Source organism: Gadus chalcogrammus, chromosome 15 (assembly GCF_026213295.1).
Source record: "Gadus chalcogrammus isolate NIFS_2021 chromosome 15, NIFS_Gcha_1.0, whole genome shotgun sequence".
NCBI classification, from domain to species: Eukaryota; Metazoa; Chordata; class Actinopteri; order Gadiformes; family Gadidae; genus Gadus; species Gadus chalcogrammus.
The window spans coordinates 17,826,939-17,847,312 of NC_079426.1; the positions used below are offsets into that span (position 1 = coordinate 17,826,939).

General features: G+C 43.1%; 2 protein-coding genes across 3 annotated transcripts in view; one reads left to right on the forward strand and one right to left on the reverse strand.

Moving 5' to 3' along the window:
* Positions 1-661: 661 nt before the first annotated feature.
* On the reverse strand, positions 662-4,552 carry sparcl2 (SPARC-like 2). The gene is made up of 7 exons (XM_056609998.1): positions 4,510-4,552; positions 3,945-4,123; positions 2,954-3,026; positions 2,514-2,625; positions 2,225-2,343; positions 1,561-1,718; positions 662-847 (listed from the first exon to the last, which is right to left on the reverse strand). The coding sequence occupies exons 2-7, from the start codon at positions 4,089-4,091 to the stop codon at positions 662-664; spliced, it is 795 nt and encodes a 264-aa protein (XP_056465973.1). The 5' UTR covers positions 4,092-4,123; positions 4,510-4,552.
* Positions 4,553-5,955: 1,403 nt separating this feature from the next.
* Positions 5,956-20,374, forward strand: part of ccser2a (coiled-coil serine-rich protein 2a) — a 48,356-nt gene continuing 33,937 nt past the window's right edge. For both annotated transcript variants that reach the window (XM_056610049.1, XM_056610047.1), the window contains exon 1: positions 5,956-6,405. The gene's annotated coding sequence lies outside the window, so the exon portion shown is untranslated. The remainder of the gene's footprint in view (positions 6,406-20,374) is intronic.

Genomic DNA, 20,374 nt, shown 5'->3' on the forward strand with positions numbered 1-20,374 from the left:
AGAGAGAAGAGAGAGAGAGAGAAGAGAGAGAGAGAGAGAGAGAGAGAGAGAGAGAGAGAGAGAGAGAGATGAGGGAAAGATGAGAGAGAGAGAAAATAGATTGATTGGCAAGGTTGTGAAAGAGAGGGGGGGAAGCAAAAAAAAAAAAAAAAGCAAAGGCAAAGAGAGATTGCGGATGGCAGCAATTTGCGAGAATCAGCTGGGAAGGAGAGATGAAGTGCTTTGGGGAAGAAAGGAGGACATGATGGAGAGACAGAGTGCTGAAGAGAGACAGAGAGAGAGTGGGGGAGGACAGGAAGAGGGGAGGGGGGCTGAGGATTAGAGGCGATGGAGGAGGTGCGGAGAGAACTGCATGGTGGGAGGTGTGACATGGTCACAGAGCTCCGTCCCAGGGTGACACATTTACCCGTTGTGGCTCAGAAAGGAGCCGAAGAGCGTCCTATAGCTCAGATGATCACATGTTGTCAGGCAGGGACAGATTGGTTTCACACAAAAGATTTGTGGCATCATATTATTTTGTATGTGGTTCATCATGTCCTCAAACTGAAAGCCCAATTCAATTAAATACAAATAAGCACTGAGCGCTTGTTTCTTCAAATACTTGCGATGAAATAGCCTACTTGATACATAACTGAAATACATAGCCTCTCCCAACCTTCGTTCAACAAAGGGAAGCCTTTGAACCATGAGGTGGTGTTTGGTGACAGCAGTGTTGTGAATGGAAAAGGACTGACTGGAAGAACTGTAGGGCGCAGTGTTCCAGAGGCATCTTCTTGTAGCGTAGCTTCTTCAGGTCCCTGCGGCTCAGGCGACCATCTTTGTTTCTGTCCAACAGGTGGAACCTCCTCTACACAAAGAGAAAGAGAGACAGAGAGAGAGACAGAGACAGAGACAGAGACAAATACAGAGAGAGAGAGAGAGAGAGAGAGAGAGAGAGAGAGAGAGAGAGAGAGAGAGAGAGAGAGAAATAAATAATGAGATAAAGAAATTATATTGAGGATTTTTTGTATTAATAATTTTCCATACATGGAACATTTTTACATCGATAATAAACCTATATTTTGATTTTCCTTCATGTAAGGTCAAGGAAACGGGGTCAGGTTGTTTAACAGAGTATTAAGTGACCATTACATTCACCGTCTTATTGAATAATTTAGTGATTATTGACCTAGGCCCATTTATCCAGAGATGTCTTGAAAGTACCTCATCTCATCATCTCTTCAAACGGCAAACCAATTTGTAGCAATTTGTCACGTTAAGTTGTTCATATCGACTTCCTCTGCTTTTTTTTTTTTTTAAATCAATGGGACATATACACGGTTGTACCTACACGACACCGTTGTGGGTGTCCTGTGTCGAAAAAAACACCGCCCACCTCGGTGGGGTTCTGTTTCACAATAACTTGCGTAAGACTGAGGCCTACAAATGATCCATCTGTACACCTCTACCCAGGTCTTACTCGTGTACAGTTACTTTTAGCATTACAAAACCGCAGCTCAAATAACGGACACATCACGACAATGACCTGTTTGCTTTGTGGTCGTGTTTTGTTTGAAGCACCTGTGCGAGCTGTAATCTCTGCCCGTGGCTAATGCAGGTCTGGGGCGGCACGGCGGCAGATGCGTAGGACCCTCCCATGCGACTGAGCAGCAGAAACCAGTCCAGCACGCGGTACGGGAACTGGCCAAACTCCTCCTCCGTGCAGTCTCCCTTGGGAACTAATACAGAGGAACTGCTACGGGCTTATTATGCAAACCACTGTCCCTGCTGAGTACAGTATTCACGGTTGTGTGTGTGTGTGTGTGTGTGTGTGTGTGTGTGTGTGTGTGTGTGTGTGTGTGTGTGTGTGTGTGTGTGTGTGTGTGTGTGTGTGTGTGTGTGTGTGTGTGTGTGTCTACATGCGTGTGGGGTCTTTAGCGTGTATATGTGTGTGTGTGTGTGTGTGTGTGTGTGTGTGTGTGTGTGTGTGTGTGTGTGTGTGTGTGTGTGTGTGTGTGTGTGTGTGTGTGTGTGCGTGCGTGGGGTCCGTATCAGTTGTGTTTACATAGGTGCATTATTGTGTGTGAATGTGTTTGTGTGTTTGCGTGTGTGCATGTGTACATGTGTGTGTGTCTGCATGTGTTTGCATGTTTGTGCGTGCGTGTGGTTGTGTAGATGTGTGTGTAGTTGTGTGTGTTTGTGCCTTTGTGTGCATATGTGTGTGTGGTATTGATGATTTTTTTACTAAGACAGGGTCCTCTGTGGGCCAATTCATTGCGACGTCTCTTTCGACAAGCTTCTTTGTGCAAGAGACACTCGTTCCCATAAGTTCTCCCCGTAACGCTGCACACTGGCGCCCTCTCTCTGAATAAAAGAGCAAGTACAATGTATAATTCAATAGAGCGTGTTTTCTTTTGCTTCTAAATTAAAAACAAAACCAAAAGCTACTTATTTATATTATGTGTACGTATCAAACACATGCACTTGCTAAAGTCAAAGACGAATGTGCAGTTGATTTTTGTGTGTCTGTTTACCGTGGGCAGGAGCGGGGACACACACACTTTGGGATGAGGACGCCGTTATTGCGAACCACCTGACACCAGGACCCTGTTGGGCTGTGGCACTTCAGAAGCTCACACAACTTCTCTGGAACACAACACACACAGCCTCTAGATCAGTTATCCTTCTATTTTTCTTTTTTTTACAGTTGCCACATGTTTGGAGATTATGATGTACTAAATTGAACTGCAAGAATTCAATCAAGCAGTTGAGGAAGGTAATAAGGCTGCTTTCAGGCGGAGAGCAGAAGAGGTTTTCAAAACTGAATTAACTGATTAATACTGCATATAATGTATCTATCAAGCTGGAGCAGTCACATATACATTTTTTGCTGTAGCCTTACAAAGGGCCATGAGCAACACATGGGTTTGGATGTCCTGTACAGCTTTAAGTGATTTAATACTGGACAGTTTACCTGGGTCCACTCTGCCAAGGTATGGTTTCAAGCTGTCCTCTGCCTCTCTCTGTTTACGCTGAGCTCTACCTCCCTGATACAAACACACACATACACACACACACCCACCCACCCACCCACCCACCCACCCACACACACACACACACACACACACACACACACACACCACACACACACACACACACACACACACACACACACACACACACACACACACACACACACACCCCCACATGCATAGAGGCACACGCAAACAGGCACACGCACACACACACACACACACACACACACACACACACACACACACACACACACACACACACACACACACACACACACACACACACACACACACACACACACACACACCAAAAACAAATAATGTCATCTGTGCCTACATAATCCAAATCCAATGGTCATTCCTGAACCAATAACAACCTGCTTGCTCTAATAACTGAGTGTGCGTCATTGCCCAGCAATGTTATGCACGTTTTTACATTTTCTAAGTGACCCCAGATCTGTAAGACAAAACATTATCTCATGTCAAAACCCATATGTGAAAGCACAACACTGAAATAAACCAACAGGAATGGTATGTTCCCATTCTGAGAACATCTCCCCCATTTTAAACATACATTATACCGCAAAGCTTTCAAGTTGACGCCAGACTCACATCTGCTGCCGTTAATCCCACAGTAGATCAGAAACAGGTGCCTTGCTGACCCTGAATACTGAAGCCTTCCACCCAAATTGTTCACATGTAACACCTTCAGAAGTCATGACCATCCAACACAAAACACACATTTTGACATGTATTTAGGAAGAAGAACACATAAGGAGAGCTTATTCAAGGCTTTGTCAAGGTACATTTATTTAGCTCCCTCAAGCTAAAATCACTCTTTACTACAATGAGTTTGGTACTTTTGATAGCATTGTAGTCAAAGCTTAACAGCGGTCATATGGGTAACCATTTGTAAGTCAACATACTTACCAGGATGGTACTTGTCTGAAGACTCAGCACCAGAACCAAGGGAAGGGTCCAGCTCCGGTTCATGGTCTGAACCAAACAGTCCTTCTGGGCAAGAAGCAGGAAAAAAGGATAGCTCTCGTCTCTGGTCTGCAGAAGTCTATCCTGCATGGGATCGTTGATTAAATCCACCTGTTTGTCACCTTTAAGGAAGAACAAGAAGGTTAAACACATTCACCTCCTGGACTTCGGCCATACTTCAAGGAGTATGTCTTTCAATTATATTATTTTCAATATGGAATGCTTTTAGATTAAAGATGGAAATGGAGGTTTGTTGGAAATAGGATCAGCTCTCATTAGTCTAGACAAGTCTAGGAGTCTAGAGTCCAGCATGCAGCCTGTCAGTCTAACTCACGCAAGCAGGAACAATGTGGCTCATTGAGTTATACGAAGATTACCGTTTCCATTAGAGAGGAACTTCAGGTTTCGATTACATAGAGTTGCCACTCAGCATCTCACCAAGGAAGTCATTACAGACAGACGCATTACTCTCTATTTCCTTAACTGAACGAAAGAAAAGACATCTTACCAGGACCGCTCTGGACTCACTTCTGCACTGCTGCCCAGGTTCTTCTTCTGCACGTTGACAGCAGACATTCCCCTCCTTTCTCTCTCGCTCTCTCTCCTGCTCTCTCTCCCTCTCTCCTCTCTCTCTCTCTCTCTCTCTCTCTCTCTCTCTCTCTCTCTCTCTCTCTCTCTCTCTTTTGCTTGCTCTCTCCCTCTCTATCTCTCTCTCCCTCTCTCTCTCTCTCTCCCTCTCTCCCTCTCTATCTCTCTATCTCTCTCACCACCTCATACGAGGGTGTATCACTTTTTTCTATCAGCAATCTCAGATTCCTGCCAATACTGTTTCATGTGATCCATCATTTGTTCATTCTTCTTTAATCTGCTTCTCATCTCTGCCTTCAGACATGCTTTAACCCCCGGTATTTAGACCTCCACTCTCATAAGACCTCCTCATAACCTCTAATACATTTATTTATGGTACCACCTTGTTGATATTTTCAGTGAGCCAAATTGTTAAATTAAGGGATATGTGTATTGGTATGATGGATGGAAAACCATATTAGTCATCATGCACTTTTCCTATCAGACTGTGATAATAATGAGTGCTTGAACTCTGTATGTGTATAATTTAGTTGTTATCCCGAGCCACATAAAGCCTTTAGCCTATGCCTGTCTTGCCAGAAGGTAATATTAAAAATGCAAATTCTGTATACAAAATCACGGTGTTTTGTAATGTAACCAGAAACATTTTGATTTGTATTGAGGTGTTCTGGATCATGATAGGTCAAAAAAACAATGGTCTTTAAATACTCATTTAAAACAAACGCACACAAAATTATTGGCCAAAATAGTGTATGGTGAAAGAACGCTCCCTGGCGGCCAGATGGGCAGGTTACATTTACCATGTACAGAGTTTTAAAAAAATGACATTTGTTTTGGAGTTCTGTATAACTTTTTTATATATTCATCAAATATTTGACTATTGTACAATTAGTTGGCCTTCATTCGTTGTATTGACCCATCTTATTAAATTGTATGTAGGCTAAAACCCCAGTTTTGTAGTTTTATCATTATTAGTAGAATTCATTAGTAGTCTGATGTCAAATCAATGAATGGCTGGAAAGCGAGTGGGCGCGGCAAAGAAAAGACTGATATAAGGTTGGCCTAATTCTTCCAAAAAACTTTTACCTTTAACATTTCCTAACAAAATAACATCGCACTTGTACTTATCTTTCATCTTAAGTTCAGACATCTTTTAAACATAACAAGCACACAGACACTGAGAGAAAGAGGATCACTTGGCACGCGCCACGGTCCGAGCTTAGCGAGGTCTCCTCCCACTGGACCAGGGGTCCTCCCACCAAACCGGGTGACGCCCACTGGACCAGGCTCCTCCCACCCGACCTCCGCGCGCTCCGCCTCCCCTGACCCGACCAGAGGATACTGGAATGACGAACTACCACTCAGCCCTCTCTACTCAGCAGGGAGGATTAGTACACACACACACACACACACACACACACACACACACACACACACACAACGACTTTAAACACCGTTTCTAACGTCGTCGGTGTATGTCGTTGGTGAGTCCTGCTGCTGGATAACGGACGAGCGCGTTGTCAAACACCGTGAGAAGAACTACCACTTGTGTGAAGCGCAGCTGTGTGTGTTGTTCCGACTCATATCGTGAAGTGATGATGCTGGGGTCCTTTCTTTTTTAACAAACATTGAGAAACTCGAGCGTTAAACACTCACTTCCTTCCGCTGTTTACTTTCTCGTTCGCTTTGACATTGAGGACGAGGTAGACCCTGGGGTCTCACATGTTGACCTGGATACAGCTGGACCCAGACTTGTTGGTGTCTGTGGTAGTCATACACATGGCAGTAATACCCATGGCGTAACTTCATCCTCCAGGTAAGAGCACCAACGACTCATGTTATGATGTTATGATGGTATAGCGTCATGAAGATGGTCTTATATCGTATGGTACATTGTTTTCATTTGCAACTAGTGTAGCTGTGCTAAAGCTAACCAACATGTCATGTGAAATGTTGTCAAAGTGTCAATAGCATAGCAGCCTACGTTTTATGTGCTCTATTATGTTACATATTGATATTAAGATCTAATGATTCAATGATGTCACTTAATAACCGAGCACTCAGGATACAATCTGTTTTAACAGTAGTACCACCCACCCTCTCTGCAAGGATGTCAACACAAAAGTTGAGTGATGGGTATGGAAAGGCTGCAATGCGAAGCGTAAAAATGAACATGTTGAGAGTTTTCTGAGGGATGGACACATATTATGTAACATCAATCTGCCATTCAAAAATATCCCCTAATTATTACACGCGTCTCTTAATTGGATTCTGTGCGAAACAAAAACATGACGACATCGATGATACACGCATCACTACACACATCTGCTGCACAGACACAAAGTTCTACACAATATCTATTGCCTATTAACATCGAAAACTATTGCAGCATGCGGTGTCCCTATTGGCTGCACTCGTCAGTTGTTTCATAGGCCTGTCCAGTGACATATCAGGCAGCACGAGACTGAGACTGAGGCGGTGCACATGCCTCTGGCATCAACACCCCGTTATACATTAGGACAGGGCATTCCTCAATGGCTGAAGGAGTTCCTATACACTAGCACCACGCTTTCTAGCACGACAGACAGTTCCACGTGGGCTTGATGAGATTCACTCTCCCACACACACATGTGTGTGTGTGCGTGTGTGTGTGTGTGTGTGGGGGGGGGGGGCATACACACACACCAACACCAACAGTGGTACACCTGTTGGTGTGGCTGCTGACGGCTGGCTGTGTTTATGATACAATTCCAACCAGCAACAGCTGAGTGACGCCACTGTGGGTCTCGCTGAAGACCCCCCAAATCGCATTTAGCATGTAAGTGGTTTGCTTTACATTTTGGACTGTGTCTTTATGTGTGTGTGTGCCTGTGTGCATGTGTGTGTGCATGTGCCTTTCTGTTTTCTTGTGACAGCTTTTCCCATTAATTATTCTGACTTGAAATCCGACCGTGACAGGAGCCAGGAGGTCTACAGGATGAGGAGAGGGTGTGTGTGTGTTGATGTGAGGGAGACGTGTGTGAGCTCATCGTGTGCGTGTCTTCAAGGCCTAGTATTAATTCAAAGGAGCTAAGATAAGATGGCCCTGAAGACGCACCAGCCTTGTGGATGAGATGTTGAAATGCAGAGAACTAGTTGTAGAGTTGTGGTGAGATTAATGTTGTATTAATGTTTTACGGCAGGAGTCATCAGAGAGGGATGGGGATAGACTACATGCAGTGTGCCTCATCAGATATGGATGCTTTGTGTAACTGCCACTGCCACTGTGTGTGTGTGTTTGACACGAGAAAATACTTATGCTTTTGCATATCCCGTTAACGCATGTGTGTATTGCAGTGTTGTTAGTGAGTGCACATGTGCACTCGTGTGTTGTAGTGTAAGCGGTGTATATAACAGGATTACAGCGGTCACGGCACATGCTTTCATGTGTGTGTGTATGTGTGGCGACAGGATGAGGCAACAGGAGCTGATGTTATTTTCTCCCCGTTCCCGCAGTACATGGCCTATCATTAGCGCTATTATTAGACACTGTGTAGCAGCCTGGTGTTCCCCCCTGCAGAGACTATACCGTTGGACCTGGCTGTGCTGTACGTAACGCGTTAGCGTGTCGCTGTGAAGGCACGTTCTCCACGTGTTAGAACACATGATTTAGTGAGGTATTTTAGTAACGTCTTGTTCTTGCGCTATTGAAAGTACCGCTATTTCCAGCTTTTAGTTTGTAACCTATTTCATAATGATCTGAGTTCTGTTGAGCCTGACAATCAGACATTACAGTATTAGTAGAGATTTAGGGTCTCCGACCAGGAGCCAGTGTGTGTGTGTGTCACTTTCAAACAATAATTTCCACTTGTTATTTGTGGAAAGGGGAAAGATCTACTTCCCTTTCAATGAATCGTTATTTAGTGATTCTCAAGACGTAAATACGACTTAGGGGGAATATTATGTAGTGAGTCCTCCTGATGCTTCTCCAGTAGATAACTGCATTTAATAAAATGTATTTTTGTTTGCCATAATGTTCTCCCCTTGGTCAATTGGTATCAACTCTTACCAATGTCGTGAACATGCCATACATGCTACAACTCCCATGGACAAACTGTAGAAGTTAGTGTAGTGTTTGTGAATTTCTATTACTGTATAATAAAGTTCTACTCCATTCTGCTGTGGCTGTCATGCCTAGTTGTGACCTAATCGGGTGATTCACGTGTATTTGTTGATGGCCGGCACACAGCAATTTCTTGAAGTTTGAAATGTGGGGAGGATTTTGGATTTAGTCAGCACGAAAGCCCTTTAGTTGTTTGTACAGTGGGTTAATCAGCGTTCACACAGGTGTGAGGACCACATGCAGTTCAAGAGTACAATGTATTTGCCCTACAGGATGAGATATATCCACATTATATTTCCATTACTTATCTAGACACTGGGTTATTGTCAGCAGTGTATGGTTCAACAGGTTAGGATTTTTGTAGCTAAGGTGTGTTTGTTGCTTGTGGCTTTAGCAACCACTTTCTAACCTTTAGTTTAGGACTCATGCTTTTAAGTCATCTTTTCAAGTCCTTATGGATGTGTTGCATCATATTGGACCATTGAATATTTTTTAAGGCTATATTGATCCTGTTTTTGTTTTTTATTTGGGCACACATTATTTTATGTTATATTGATTTATGACATGAACATGAACAATATTACAATAAATTACAATTTTAATAGAGCAACTATTTTGTCAGGGTTTTGTCTATTACTGTTTTGCGAAGCTCTGTATATTTGGCGTATATGATATTTGGCGTATAGTCAGAGTTATAAATATGTTGCGGATGCTTTAGTTAACCAGCTACACTTTTTGATTAGTATGAATAAAGGAATGGAATGGCGGAAAAAGCCAGGGTACAAAAGGAAGTTCACTCAAAAGGACTGCTCAATTCATAGACTTCAGACACCTGCATGCAAACGCTATTCAAATCACTCAATGCAATACTGGCCTTCAGGGAAATTTGACATAACAATGGGCCTCATTTTTGTATTGGCACTCCTTTCAAATCTTTTTTCAAACCTGGGGAGTGTCTTTCTACCGGAGATGAGAGCATAGGGGTGTGGTATCAGGAAGAAAAAGGCTAACTGTGGCCGCCTCTGTTATGTTGGACTTCTGTACAATCATCCTGGATTGATTCCTGCTGACATGTCCGTTAAAGCTGGATCGTTTGAACGCCTGTCGCTACATTTGAGAAGCCATTATAACACAATTACAACACAAGTTCAGTCGAGCATACATTTCCTTGCCAATTACAATCAAATCGGCCTCCATTGGGCTTTAAGTAGCACATGATTGTCAAGACACAGGTTTTGTAATGGAAGCTTGAAGGCTACACAAAAGCCTTGCAAGTTCCACTGGGCTGTAAGACTGCTTTGTTTACCATTGCCATTTATGACCAAATGAACCGATAATTATGCTGCCAAACAAACAAAGTGATAGTGATGATGTTTTATATTCTTGTTGAAGAACTGTGTGAAGTAGGTGCTGCAAACAATGGGTCAATGGAAATTGAATGGGCTCAGACAATTGTGAGAAAAATACATAGTTGCATACCATTGAATTGTAAAAATAATAACCATTGTTATCACTCCCAAATAGATAATGCCATGTGTGATGAAAAGATTACCGGTAAATTACTTTTATACATGATACATCTCTCTCTCATTATCACCTCTGGCCAGCAGACCCAATGTTACAGCCAGCGTGCGTCAATTGAATTGGGCTGATGACTCACTTGACAATCACAGTTTATCTAGGGAAAGCAAGGCATTTGCCACATCAGCAGTGCAATGGAGACATAAGTCTGAGCCATGTGCTGTAGTCTGAATACTGTTTAACAGTAATTCATGTAATTGTCGGGAAGTGCAAGTAAGTGCATTGTTGGAGAGCAGGTGATGTCATTGTTGGAAAGAGCAGGGTATGTCATTGTTGTGTTTGAAACGAATCGCAGTCTAGACTACTAAAATGACAATGATCCATGAACTTGGTTTTGGAAACGTATTTGTTCCATGCGCGTATTCTCTTGGTTTTGTGTTGTGGTGTATGCATGCATCGCTTATCATTTGCGGTTGATTTTGTGTTCTATTTGCATGAGCTTTTGTATTGTTTTGAGTACATGTTTGTTTGTGTTTGTTTCACAATCACATGGGTATTGCACTGTTTTATGGATTAAATGGAAGACTCGATAGATATGAATTACCAAGAACAGCGCATGAGGGGATTTCTTCTTAGGCCTAAAAAATTTTTTTTTTGGTTACGGTTTCCGACCGACCCTGTCAATTTATGTGCGACCCAAATTATTTTATGAGCTTTATAAAAAAAAAATATATATATATTTTTTTTTGATGCAAACTATAATTTCGGTTTGATACAGCACCTCTTCATTCTGTACAAGGATGAGCGAATTTTCTCGTTTTTAAATGAAAACAACCTACCTATCATTCGCTGCCGTTGGAAAATATGAAATAAAAAAATTAAATAAATTCCCTACCTACCCATGACCTCAACTGACAACCAACAGGAACCAAACTTTTTTTTTTTTTAGGCCTTACAGGGTTTTCAACATCACAGACTTTAATCACAAAACATTCAATTGTTTTGGATTAAATGTATGGAATAAGTAGGTCATGACTGAGGACACGTCAGTGCTGTGCCTTGAGGTTTGATATTTTAGCATGACGCTGTAAGAGGATTGCATAACGTATTCTGTTAATCTTCACGGGATCTAAGCCGTAAGAACGTAATCGGTCATCTGATCGGGATACAGATGGAGTCCCGTGTATGTATTTATGAGATCTTATGGATAAGCTAACTAGCAGATCAAGAGAAACATTGTAGTAGGGAGTTCCTGGTGTACAGGATAACATTAAATTAGGTATTTTTTCCCATGGTTTTCCCTGCCTTTTTTTCATTGTTGTATCCGTCACAGAGGGTGGATGCACAATGTGCTAGGCGTTAGATACAGTGGATCTGTTTTTAGCCGGGGATACGCTATTTGATTGCAGCTTGGATGGCTTGTTGTCTCAATTTCCCGGCTCTCTTCTAACAATTCTATGGGCTTGTCCGCAAGAGAGCCTTGAGGAAGATCCTAATAGTCTGGGCCAATCATAAGTCAGTGGTGGTTTTAGAGCCATAAACGCCATTCAAGCGACCATTACAAAAGTCGAGGGTATGATATTTTCCTCCAACCCCTCCCAGATTTGTTTCGGAACGATTCAAATGCCTTATTTGACAGTGATGACAAGTCCGCTGTCCTGTTGGCAGGAAACACTTATCAGCCTAACCAGTGCCAATGCCAAGATGGAAATGAGAGGGACTGTGCGTCTAACACACTGGTTCATGCCAAGGTCATGTGATGCATTAAGAGTGACAATGCTGTCAATACACACACACACACACACACACACACACACACACACACACACACACACACACACACACACACACACACACACACACACACACACACACACACACACACACACACACACACACACACACACACACACACTGCCTAGGAGGCAATGGCAGGTGCAAAAATGGGTGTGGAATCAGGAGAAGTAATGTTATTAGGATAATGGAAGTCTGATATCTGAGATGCTTTAGGGATAAACCAAATATAATTTACCAGATTTGAGGCCCCTCCAACGTTCTTATTTTTCCCAATTAGGGAATTAAAATGTCCCCCCCCCCCGCATTACAGGAATAAAAAGATTGCAAATTACAGGAAGAAAATTGAAGCTTTGCAAGAAATGGAGAAACTGAGTAAAATGATGCTGGATATGTGATTTTTCATAGATTGCTTCAGTTCAATGACATTAAATATCTGCTTTTGTAAGATTTCTAGTATTATTTAGGTCTCCTCTCCCTTCTCCCATTGTCTCTCTCCCACATTATTATTTCTTCATCCAACACATCTTGTAAAGGCCCTTGGCCAGGGACTGATTAGGAGGTCAATGTATGGACATACAGAGTAGCTCAGGCAGTGGATTATTCACTACTGTGCAAATTATTATGTGCAATATCTTCATTCTTGAATTGAACACACATGAATCAGCATAACGATAACGATCCTTATTAACCTGCCTGTCTGTCTGATACCTGGTACAGTATTGTGAACAGGTGATATTGATCTTCTATGGCAGATATTTTTTACACCTCTCTGACAAGCATCCGATGAGAAAGGGATGTACAATTCATCTTCCAAAGAACCACAACAGATTAATAATGTATCTTTGTAATCACTTCTCTCTTCTCTCTTTATTTAATCTTGTGATATACCTTTTCGGACTCATCTATTCTGGTTTAATTATTGTTGTTTGTAAAGTCTTGTTAACAATTAACTGCCCCGGTTTTGCCCTCATATCCTTTGTGCTGTTACTCTCTGAGGGGGGTATTCTAACATTACCTTAGTTTCTTATTTCAATCTATTTGGTTTCCCATGAATCTCTTCCTGAATATATAAAAGCTATCATAGTGAGGTGGAGTGCTGCGACCGTTTGAAGATTCTCTGACTCTCACTTGCATGGGAACACTCTCTTTATTACCCTCTAACTGGGGCTGCACTCTCTGGAGGAGCACTATTAAATATTAAAAGGGTGGGATGTTTGAACCTCCTACTCATCCACAATAACACATCGCACCAATCACGCTGCACGTACAACGACCAATCACAGCTGCCTATACCCACACAGGAGGCAGACTGAGCAATCACCATCTGAATAGTGATCATCCTTCCGGTTTCCTGTTCTCTGGCTTCTACAGAATAAGAGCTGCTCGGTAACGTAATGCAGGACTTTAGTGATCTTAAGTAACCCTTCTGCAGGAAGTGGGTTTCTGAGTTGGCTCAGTGTGGCTGGCCTGAGTGCACTGCTTAACCGGTAAGGTTTCATATCTTCTCTTTGAGTGGCTAAGATACTTTTGAACTGAATAATGGTATTTCTTTATATCCAAAACGACATCAATATTGTGTGTTTGTGTGTACATATCGCACATGTCTATCTGGATGAGTTATGGTCAGAGGCAGAACCATGTGGAAGTCTTGCCGTCCTCTCATCGTGTGTGTCTGCCTGCCCGGCCCACCCATCTGTCGGTCTATCTGTCCTCAATGTGATTTACAACTGCGGCATTCGCGCAACACTTCAATACCTTCTTCTTGGATTGGCACCACTTAGCCACTTTTTGCATTCCCTCTGCATTTAGTTCCCGCTCTCAATCAATACACATTAGCTTAGTGTCTTTATTGGCTGAGCTTCCCTGCAGTCTCATCCTGTTAGCTTCTGGCTTAGTGCCTGTAGTATATCTCTGCCCTCAGGGTTATGATGCTGTGACGCATCACTGCCCTGTCCTCAAATGACCTCCAGTTACAGCCCTTCTGAGACTCAGAGATTGATAGATCAGTACACAAAGAATGAGGTCTGGGATATTTTCTCAGACAGGTGGCAAGGCAGGCTGTAAGGGTTTAATTTACTGACTTTTAGAGTGATATATATTAACAGCACGTTTGACATGAGTCCTAAAACGTATTTTTCACAGTGGTTTTTGTTTTGTAGTTCCCCCGTTGGGGGTGTGTTTTAAATGGGTGTGCCAGGGCCAACCCAGATGGATGTCTTTCTGTATGCTATGATGACGGGGCCCTAAGTTATAGATCAGCCGAAGGGATAGACTGGCCTGCAGTCTGAAGCCAGGGAGGGCAGGAGTCACACCGCCTGGCTGCCCCGCCTGTCCATCACACCGAGATTGTGTATGATGGAGAGGGGGAGAGAAGGGAGAGGATGGAGAAAGAGAGAGAAGGGAGAAATGGAATGACGGGAGAGGGATGGATGAAAAACAATGGGTTAGTTTGATAGAGCTTCGCTGTAAACTCTGCCAAGGACCAATTGATGCTGCAGGGATGATAATCTAGTTTGAGCCAACCAGTCACTCCTCCTTCTCTCCATCCCTTCATCTTTAGCTGATGTAATTTCCTTTTTTTGGTGTGGGTGGGGACAAACCTCACCACAGCTGAAATATAGGCAGTTTATTCTTGACATTCAATGTGATTTATGAGCTTTATGATTTCTATTTAGATTATTTATTAAACCAGTTTAGTATGGATGGAATACAAATGCTTTCTGAGTTGCTTCAAACAATTTTCTACTGTTGAGATTTAATCAAAAGCTGTTTACAGCCTGAATAAGGCAGTTTTCCCCTCTATTATTTAAGATATAAAAAGGTCTATGCCTTCATGCAAAGTATCTTCCCCATTTTCAAAATTAATATTGCAATGGTCTCTAAGGTCTAATAATGTATTACTTTAAATTCAAATTAGGCTTGAAGTCAAATAGGCTTGTAACCCTATACCCGCTGTTATGTTACTTGCATTCCAAAACTACTCTCTGTGCTAGGCATGTGTCATTGAAAATAACTTCCATACATTTCCTCAAAGTCACCCTCCTGCCCCAGTTTGAAACTCTTCCAGAGTCAGGCCTGCTGAAGTCTGAGTGTAGGTCCACACTTCCTCCGATCATGCGGCCGTGTTGAGATAGGATCCGGAGCCCTCCTCATGACAAGAAGTGGTGATTTGTGCTGGGATGCGAGCTGGCTCACTGGGCCAAGGGTGTGAAATGGAGAGTAATGTATTGGTGAGGGGGTCGGGGGGGAGGGGGGGTAAATGCATCGCTCAAGCGTATCATCCACTGTACACAGAGGTGTACAGTGGATCTTTTGTAGGCCTCAGTCTTACCCAAGTTATTGTGAAACAGAACCCCGCTGAGGTGGGGTGGGGTGGGTTGGGGTGGGGGGTGTTTCGACACAGGACACCCACACCGGTGTCGTGTAGGTACAACTGTGTATATGCAGAGGAAGTCGATATGAAAAACTTAACAGTTTAAATCTTTACTACCAAAAAGCAAATTGCACAAATTCGTTAGAAAATGAACCCTGCAACGCGGCCTTTAATGTGACAAATTAGTTCAAATTGGTTTGCCGTTTTGAAGAGATGATGAGATGAGGTGCTTTCAAGACATCTCTGGATAAATGGGCCATGGTCAATAATCACAAATTTATTCAATAAGACGGTGAATGTAATGGTCACTTAATACTCCGTTAAACAACCTGACCCCGTTTACTCGACCTGACATGAAGTGAAATACATTTTTAGGTTTATTATTGATTTCAAAATGTTCCATGTATGGAAATTTATCAATACAAAAAATCTTCAATATCATCTCTGTCTCTGTCTCTGTCTCTTTCTCTGTCTCTGTCTCTGTCTCTGTCTCTGTCTCTGTCTCTGTCTCTGTCTCTGTCTCTCTGTCTCTGTCTCTCTCTCTCCCCAAAAAAGATTGAATGTCGTTCCTTTAACCCTCTAGGGTTAGGTCTTTTGTAATTGTAACGTAATCCTACATTATGATATTGTTTTTTTTGCCGACGGTGAAGGTGATATTTGCCCCAAATTAAGTGTGTATTCTGATATTTATTGGAATAAATCACGGTGTGAATCTCGGCACACCTGCTGGTGTACAGATGGAATTAATTCGTCTCTGATTTATGTTCTCTGTGAGAGTCGTCCGGTGCCAACTTGGTCTACGTCCTCTGGGCTGGCTGGAAGGAAGTCAGAGAGGCAATGTTGCTTCTCCATGTTTCTGTAGACCCAGGCTGCCATCGCATGCCCACTATGCCCACCGCTGATTGGAAACAGCTGTAGAAAAAACCATTGGAGGGTCCGTCTCTGTACACCCGAGCCAGCTGGACCCTTTGTGCTCACTGTACCTTCTATCCTCTTCAGCCTCCTCCTCTCTCTATTTCTGCCTTTCTAAAGCATTATTTTTTGTGTTTATGGGCCTTTAATTCCGTTTCCCGTTAGACACAAGCAATATTTGTATGCACTGATTGTACAACATTTTTTGATGAATGAGCCATGGTAGATTTCAGGTATGTGTGTTTTTCTTCCGTTTACATTTGATTTCCTTGGGGTGGCTAGTCATGCTTTCTTTTCTACAATAGTACCCTGTACTGTTTGAGATGTGTCTCAACCAGAAAACCCACGTGGTCACACAGTAAGGCGTTCTGCCAGGACAATGATTCTGAGCAGAGATCCATGATTTTGAAATGAATGATGAAACGACGAATGTTGAAATAATATACGTGACTTTTCAATATTTTCAACATTCATCTGCTTTATTGTAATCATGTGACCACACCGCACAGTGACATCATTAGAAATAAAGTAGACTAGCCCTGTTTGTCTGAACAGAGTGGCCTCGCCTTTGAAGCCCACATAATGAGGAAGCAGATCCAACCGGGCACCTATCCTGCCTCGAGTACAGCGAGGCATAACCTCCCACCTGTAAGTACGGGGGCGGCGGCGGCCACCTGCACTGCTGATCCTGTGTAATCACCAAGCGGTTTCACTTGTGGTCTCACTCGAGTGCGGATGAAAGCTGACCCCTGGTACAGGCTCGGGTTTTACGGCAGCCTTGTTGAAAGACGTTAATGAACAATGCCATGGGGCCGGGGGGAGGGGCGGCCCTTCGTGAACGGTGGACAGATGGCCACCCTGGTCTATGCCCTGTGTTGTTGTGAATGTGTGCAAGGCGGATAAGAGGTTGTGTCTCATAGTTGACAATATTTTTTTGTCCTAGGGCGAATTATTGAACAATGTTTAAGGTTGACCTTTTTGTGTGTGTGTTTGTGTGGGTGAGATATTGGTAAGGGCGTGTGAATGATGTGACTATGGGTGCTGTAATGGTTGATTATTCTTCGGCCATGGGTATGGTGTGCTATTGAGTTAAGGGCCTCTTGAATGAATAGAAATAAACATTCTTAGAGCTAATATATTGTCAAGTTAATTCATAGTCAATACAATATACCTGTACTTATCATCGTATTTATCTATTTAGGCGACTATGGCGTGTGCCAATATTCTTGATAATAATGGTTGTTTTTTAGGGTTCCTAACGTGTTTGAGCTACAACTTGAAGTGAACTCCTGCAGCAAATGTATCAAAGAAACTGTTTCGTTGGTCCGATATTATTGGTTGAGTAATTACTTAGATGACCTAGATATATGGGCATGTTGTTCCAGAAGTGTGCCGAGGTGTTCTGACACTGACATTAATATGAATGGTAGTTGGGTGAACCAAGTGTGGACTTAATCTGACTTCCCAACACACACACACACACACACACACACACACACACACACACACACACACACACACACACACACACACACACACACACACACACACACACACACACACACACACACACACACACACACACACACACACACACACAGACAGAGACCCCACCCAAACCTGCCCCTTCACCAAGGAAAAGAGGCTTTGGCTGCCCAGCCTACAGCGACTGACCTCAATATGTGTGTGTGTGTGTGAGAGACTGATTAAACACATTACTCAGCCCTGGTGGCAGAGCTAAGTGCATTCATAACACACTGGTGTTGTGTGTGTCTGTGCTTCCTTAATGGGGTCAGTTAGCGTGTGTGTGTGTTTATGAGAGAGAGAGCGAGGGAGCTCTGCATGAATAGAGAATCTGGGCCCTGTTTTCTTTTCTTTCAGACATGAGAAACACGGTCACGCACAAGTCTGCCCTAACTACTTCAAAGGTTGCGTGGAGTATGGCCCTGATATGATCTTTGGTCTTAATACACGTTAGGAAAGGGATTCTGTCTGCCTTTGTATTCTGAGTGACAAAAATATATATTTATCTACATAATAAATTCCACATTAAGTGTTAGAACCAAAGGCTATCCTCTGTACAGCTATTGATGACTTAATCCTATCTTAAAAGGGTTGCCTAAACGTTTTTACAATTTGATTGATCTCTTGCTATTCCCCCGAGCCAACTCGTTGCCAACTAGACCCGACATGTTGCTTTTCAGTTGATGACATCCCGGTGGTAGACCATTGCATGTAGCCTGATCATGCAGGTGTTCCAGCCGACTATTTACACATGCCCATTGACCCATTCAAAGGATCGTAACGGTCCGTGACAGAATGGAAGCTGCAGTGAGGCTTCTGTCTCTCCAGCGCATTATCATCCACCACGGCCCCCTTTCACATTTCCCAGATCTGGATTCCTTCCCGGTAACATCGAGCCAGTGTCCCCCAGGCTCTTTCCATGCATTTGGTCGGCCTGGTCTTGCTGCCATGGTCTCATGGGGAAGCTCTTTGCGTCCACCTCTGGGCCCGCTATCTGATCGTTTTCTTATTCAGGATGGCTGACTCGTGCCCTAAGTGTTCCTCTTTGATTTAGATGAGGATTATTAAGAAGGGTTCGGTATTAACATGGTTAATTAAAGGCTCAACCCAAAACAGATTGTGAGTATGTGTCTTTGATCATTCCGGCTGTCAGGCAGCTTTTGATGTTTTGCCCCATGACTTGAATTGACTTTGAAAGCTCTCTCACTCTCCCTCTCACTCTCCCTCCCACTCTCTCCTATGTGTCTCTGGATTAAATGTCATTAACTCCACATGCAGTCACGCAAACACAATATACCTGTCTAGTCCTGTCACTAAGACCAGTTTCCCATTCAAGGCGTCTGGAGAAGTGATTTGTACAACTCCACAACATTCTCAAAGTGGGTAGGGCAACAGGGTAGAAGGTCAAGGCTAACATCAACGCAGCTTCTGTGTTATTTACGGTACAAGGCTGCTTAGCGTTTGTAGGCATGCCATTGTGTGTTCTGGTGTGTCTGGTACGTTTATGTGTGTCAACGGACCCAGTGCTCTCTTTGGCACTAAGGCAGATTCCCAGTGCCTCTGGTGGAATTGTGCTTCTTGTAGAGTAGGTCATCGTGGAGTTAAGGGTCACCTGACTTATTGAGCTTACTCCTGGCTTTTACAAGATCCACTTTACTGTAGAATAGAACAGCAAATACTTCTGTCCTTTGCCTACAGGCTACATAAAAAACCAAACAAAACGCATCCAGCCAGGCAGCATTGAAACACATTTACTTAAAAGCCAGATTGTATACACATGATCACCAGGTGCTCTGAGGAATGATTTCAGGCAATACCTACCTATTATTGACTTTACCCTCTACCTCTGAGCAGGCAGTGGACAACTCGGCCATAACTTACTGACACAGTTGCCTCAGGCAACCATGTTGTCAGTACATAAATAATACATAGGGCGTGTTTGTCACAGTAAACAAATCCCTCTTCCCTAAGGTGAGATGAAAGGCTTTACACCAGAAAGAACATGGGAAAGATAATGATTATTTGATGACTTCATACGTACTTCATTTTCTTTTCCTAATTCCCAATTTTGCTTTTCTCTGACTCAAAGTATGATGAACAAATTATTAATATCACTTATTTCATCTTTAATTAAAAAAATAATTGACTTGAGCAGGGGTGCCCAACCAGTCGATCGCGGTCTACCAGTAGATCGCCGACAGATCCCAAGTCGATCGCGAGGGGTGAAGAAAAAAAAAAAAAAAATTTTTTTTTTATTTTTTTATTTATTTTTTTAATGAAATTAAATTTGCGCGGGACATATACGCGCGGTAGCGCATGTGTTGTTAACAGCAGTTGAAAGCCGTCAACAGTAGTTACACACTCCTAAACGTTGGCATGGCTGAGGGGAAACAAGCTAAGACCTACCATTTTCACCCTGAGTGGGAGGAAGATTATTGATTATCGTTGAGAAGGTGCCGTGCGCAGATGGAATGAAACCCCCACTGAAGTCCGTAGGTTCACGATACAACCCCCCCCCCCCCCCCCCCCCCCCCCGTCAACAATTGTTCTCTACCC

Excerpts from the sequence above, each read along its gene's own strand:
- sparcl2 (XM_056609998.1), bottom strand. The coding sequence starts at position 4,091 with ATGCAGGATAGACTTCTGCAGACCAGAGACGAGAGCTATCCTTTTTTC. Across the intron at positions 2,626-2,953 it reads CCTTGGCAGAGTGGACCCAG|AGAAGTTGTGTGAGCTTCTG; the intron begins GTAAACTGTCCA and ends GTTGTGTTCCAG. Across the intron at positions 848-1,560 it reads AGAGATTACAGCTCGCACAG|AGGAGGTTCCACCTGTTGGA; the intron begins GTGCTTCAAACA and ends CTCTTTGTGTAG.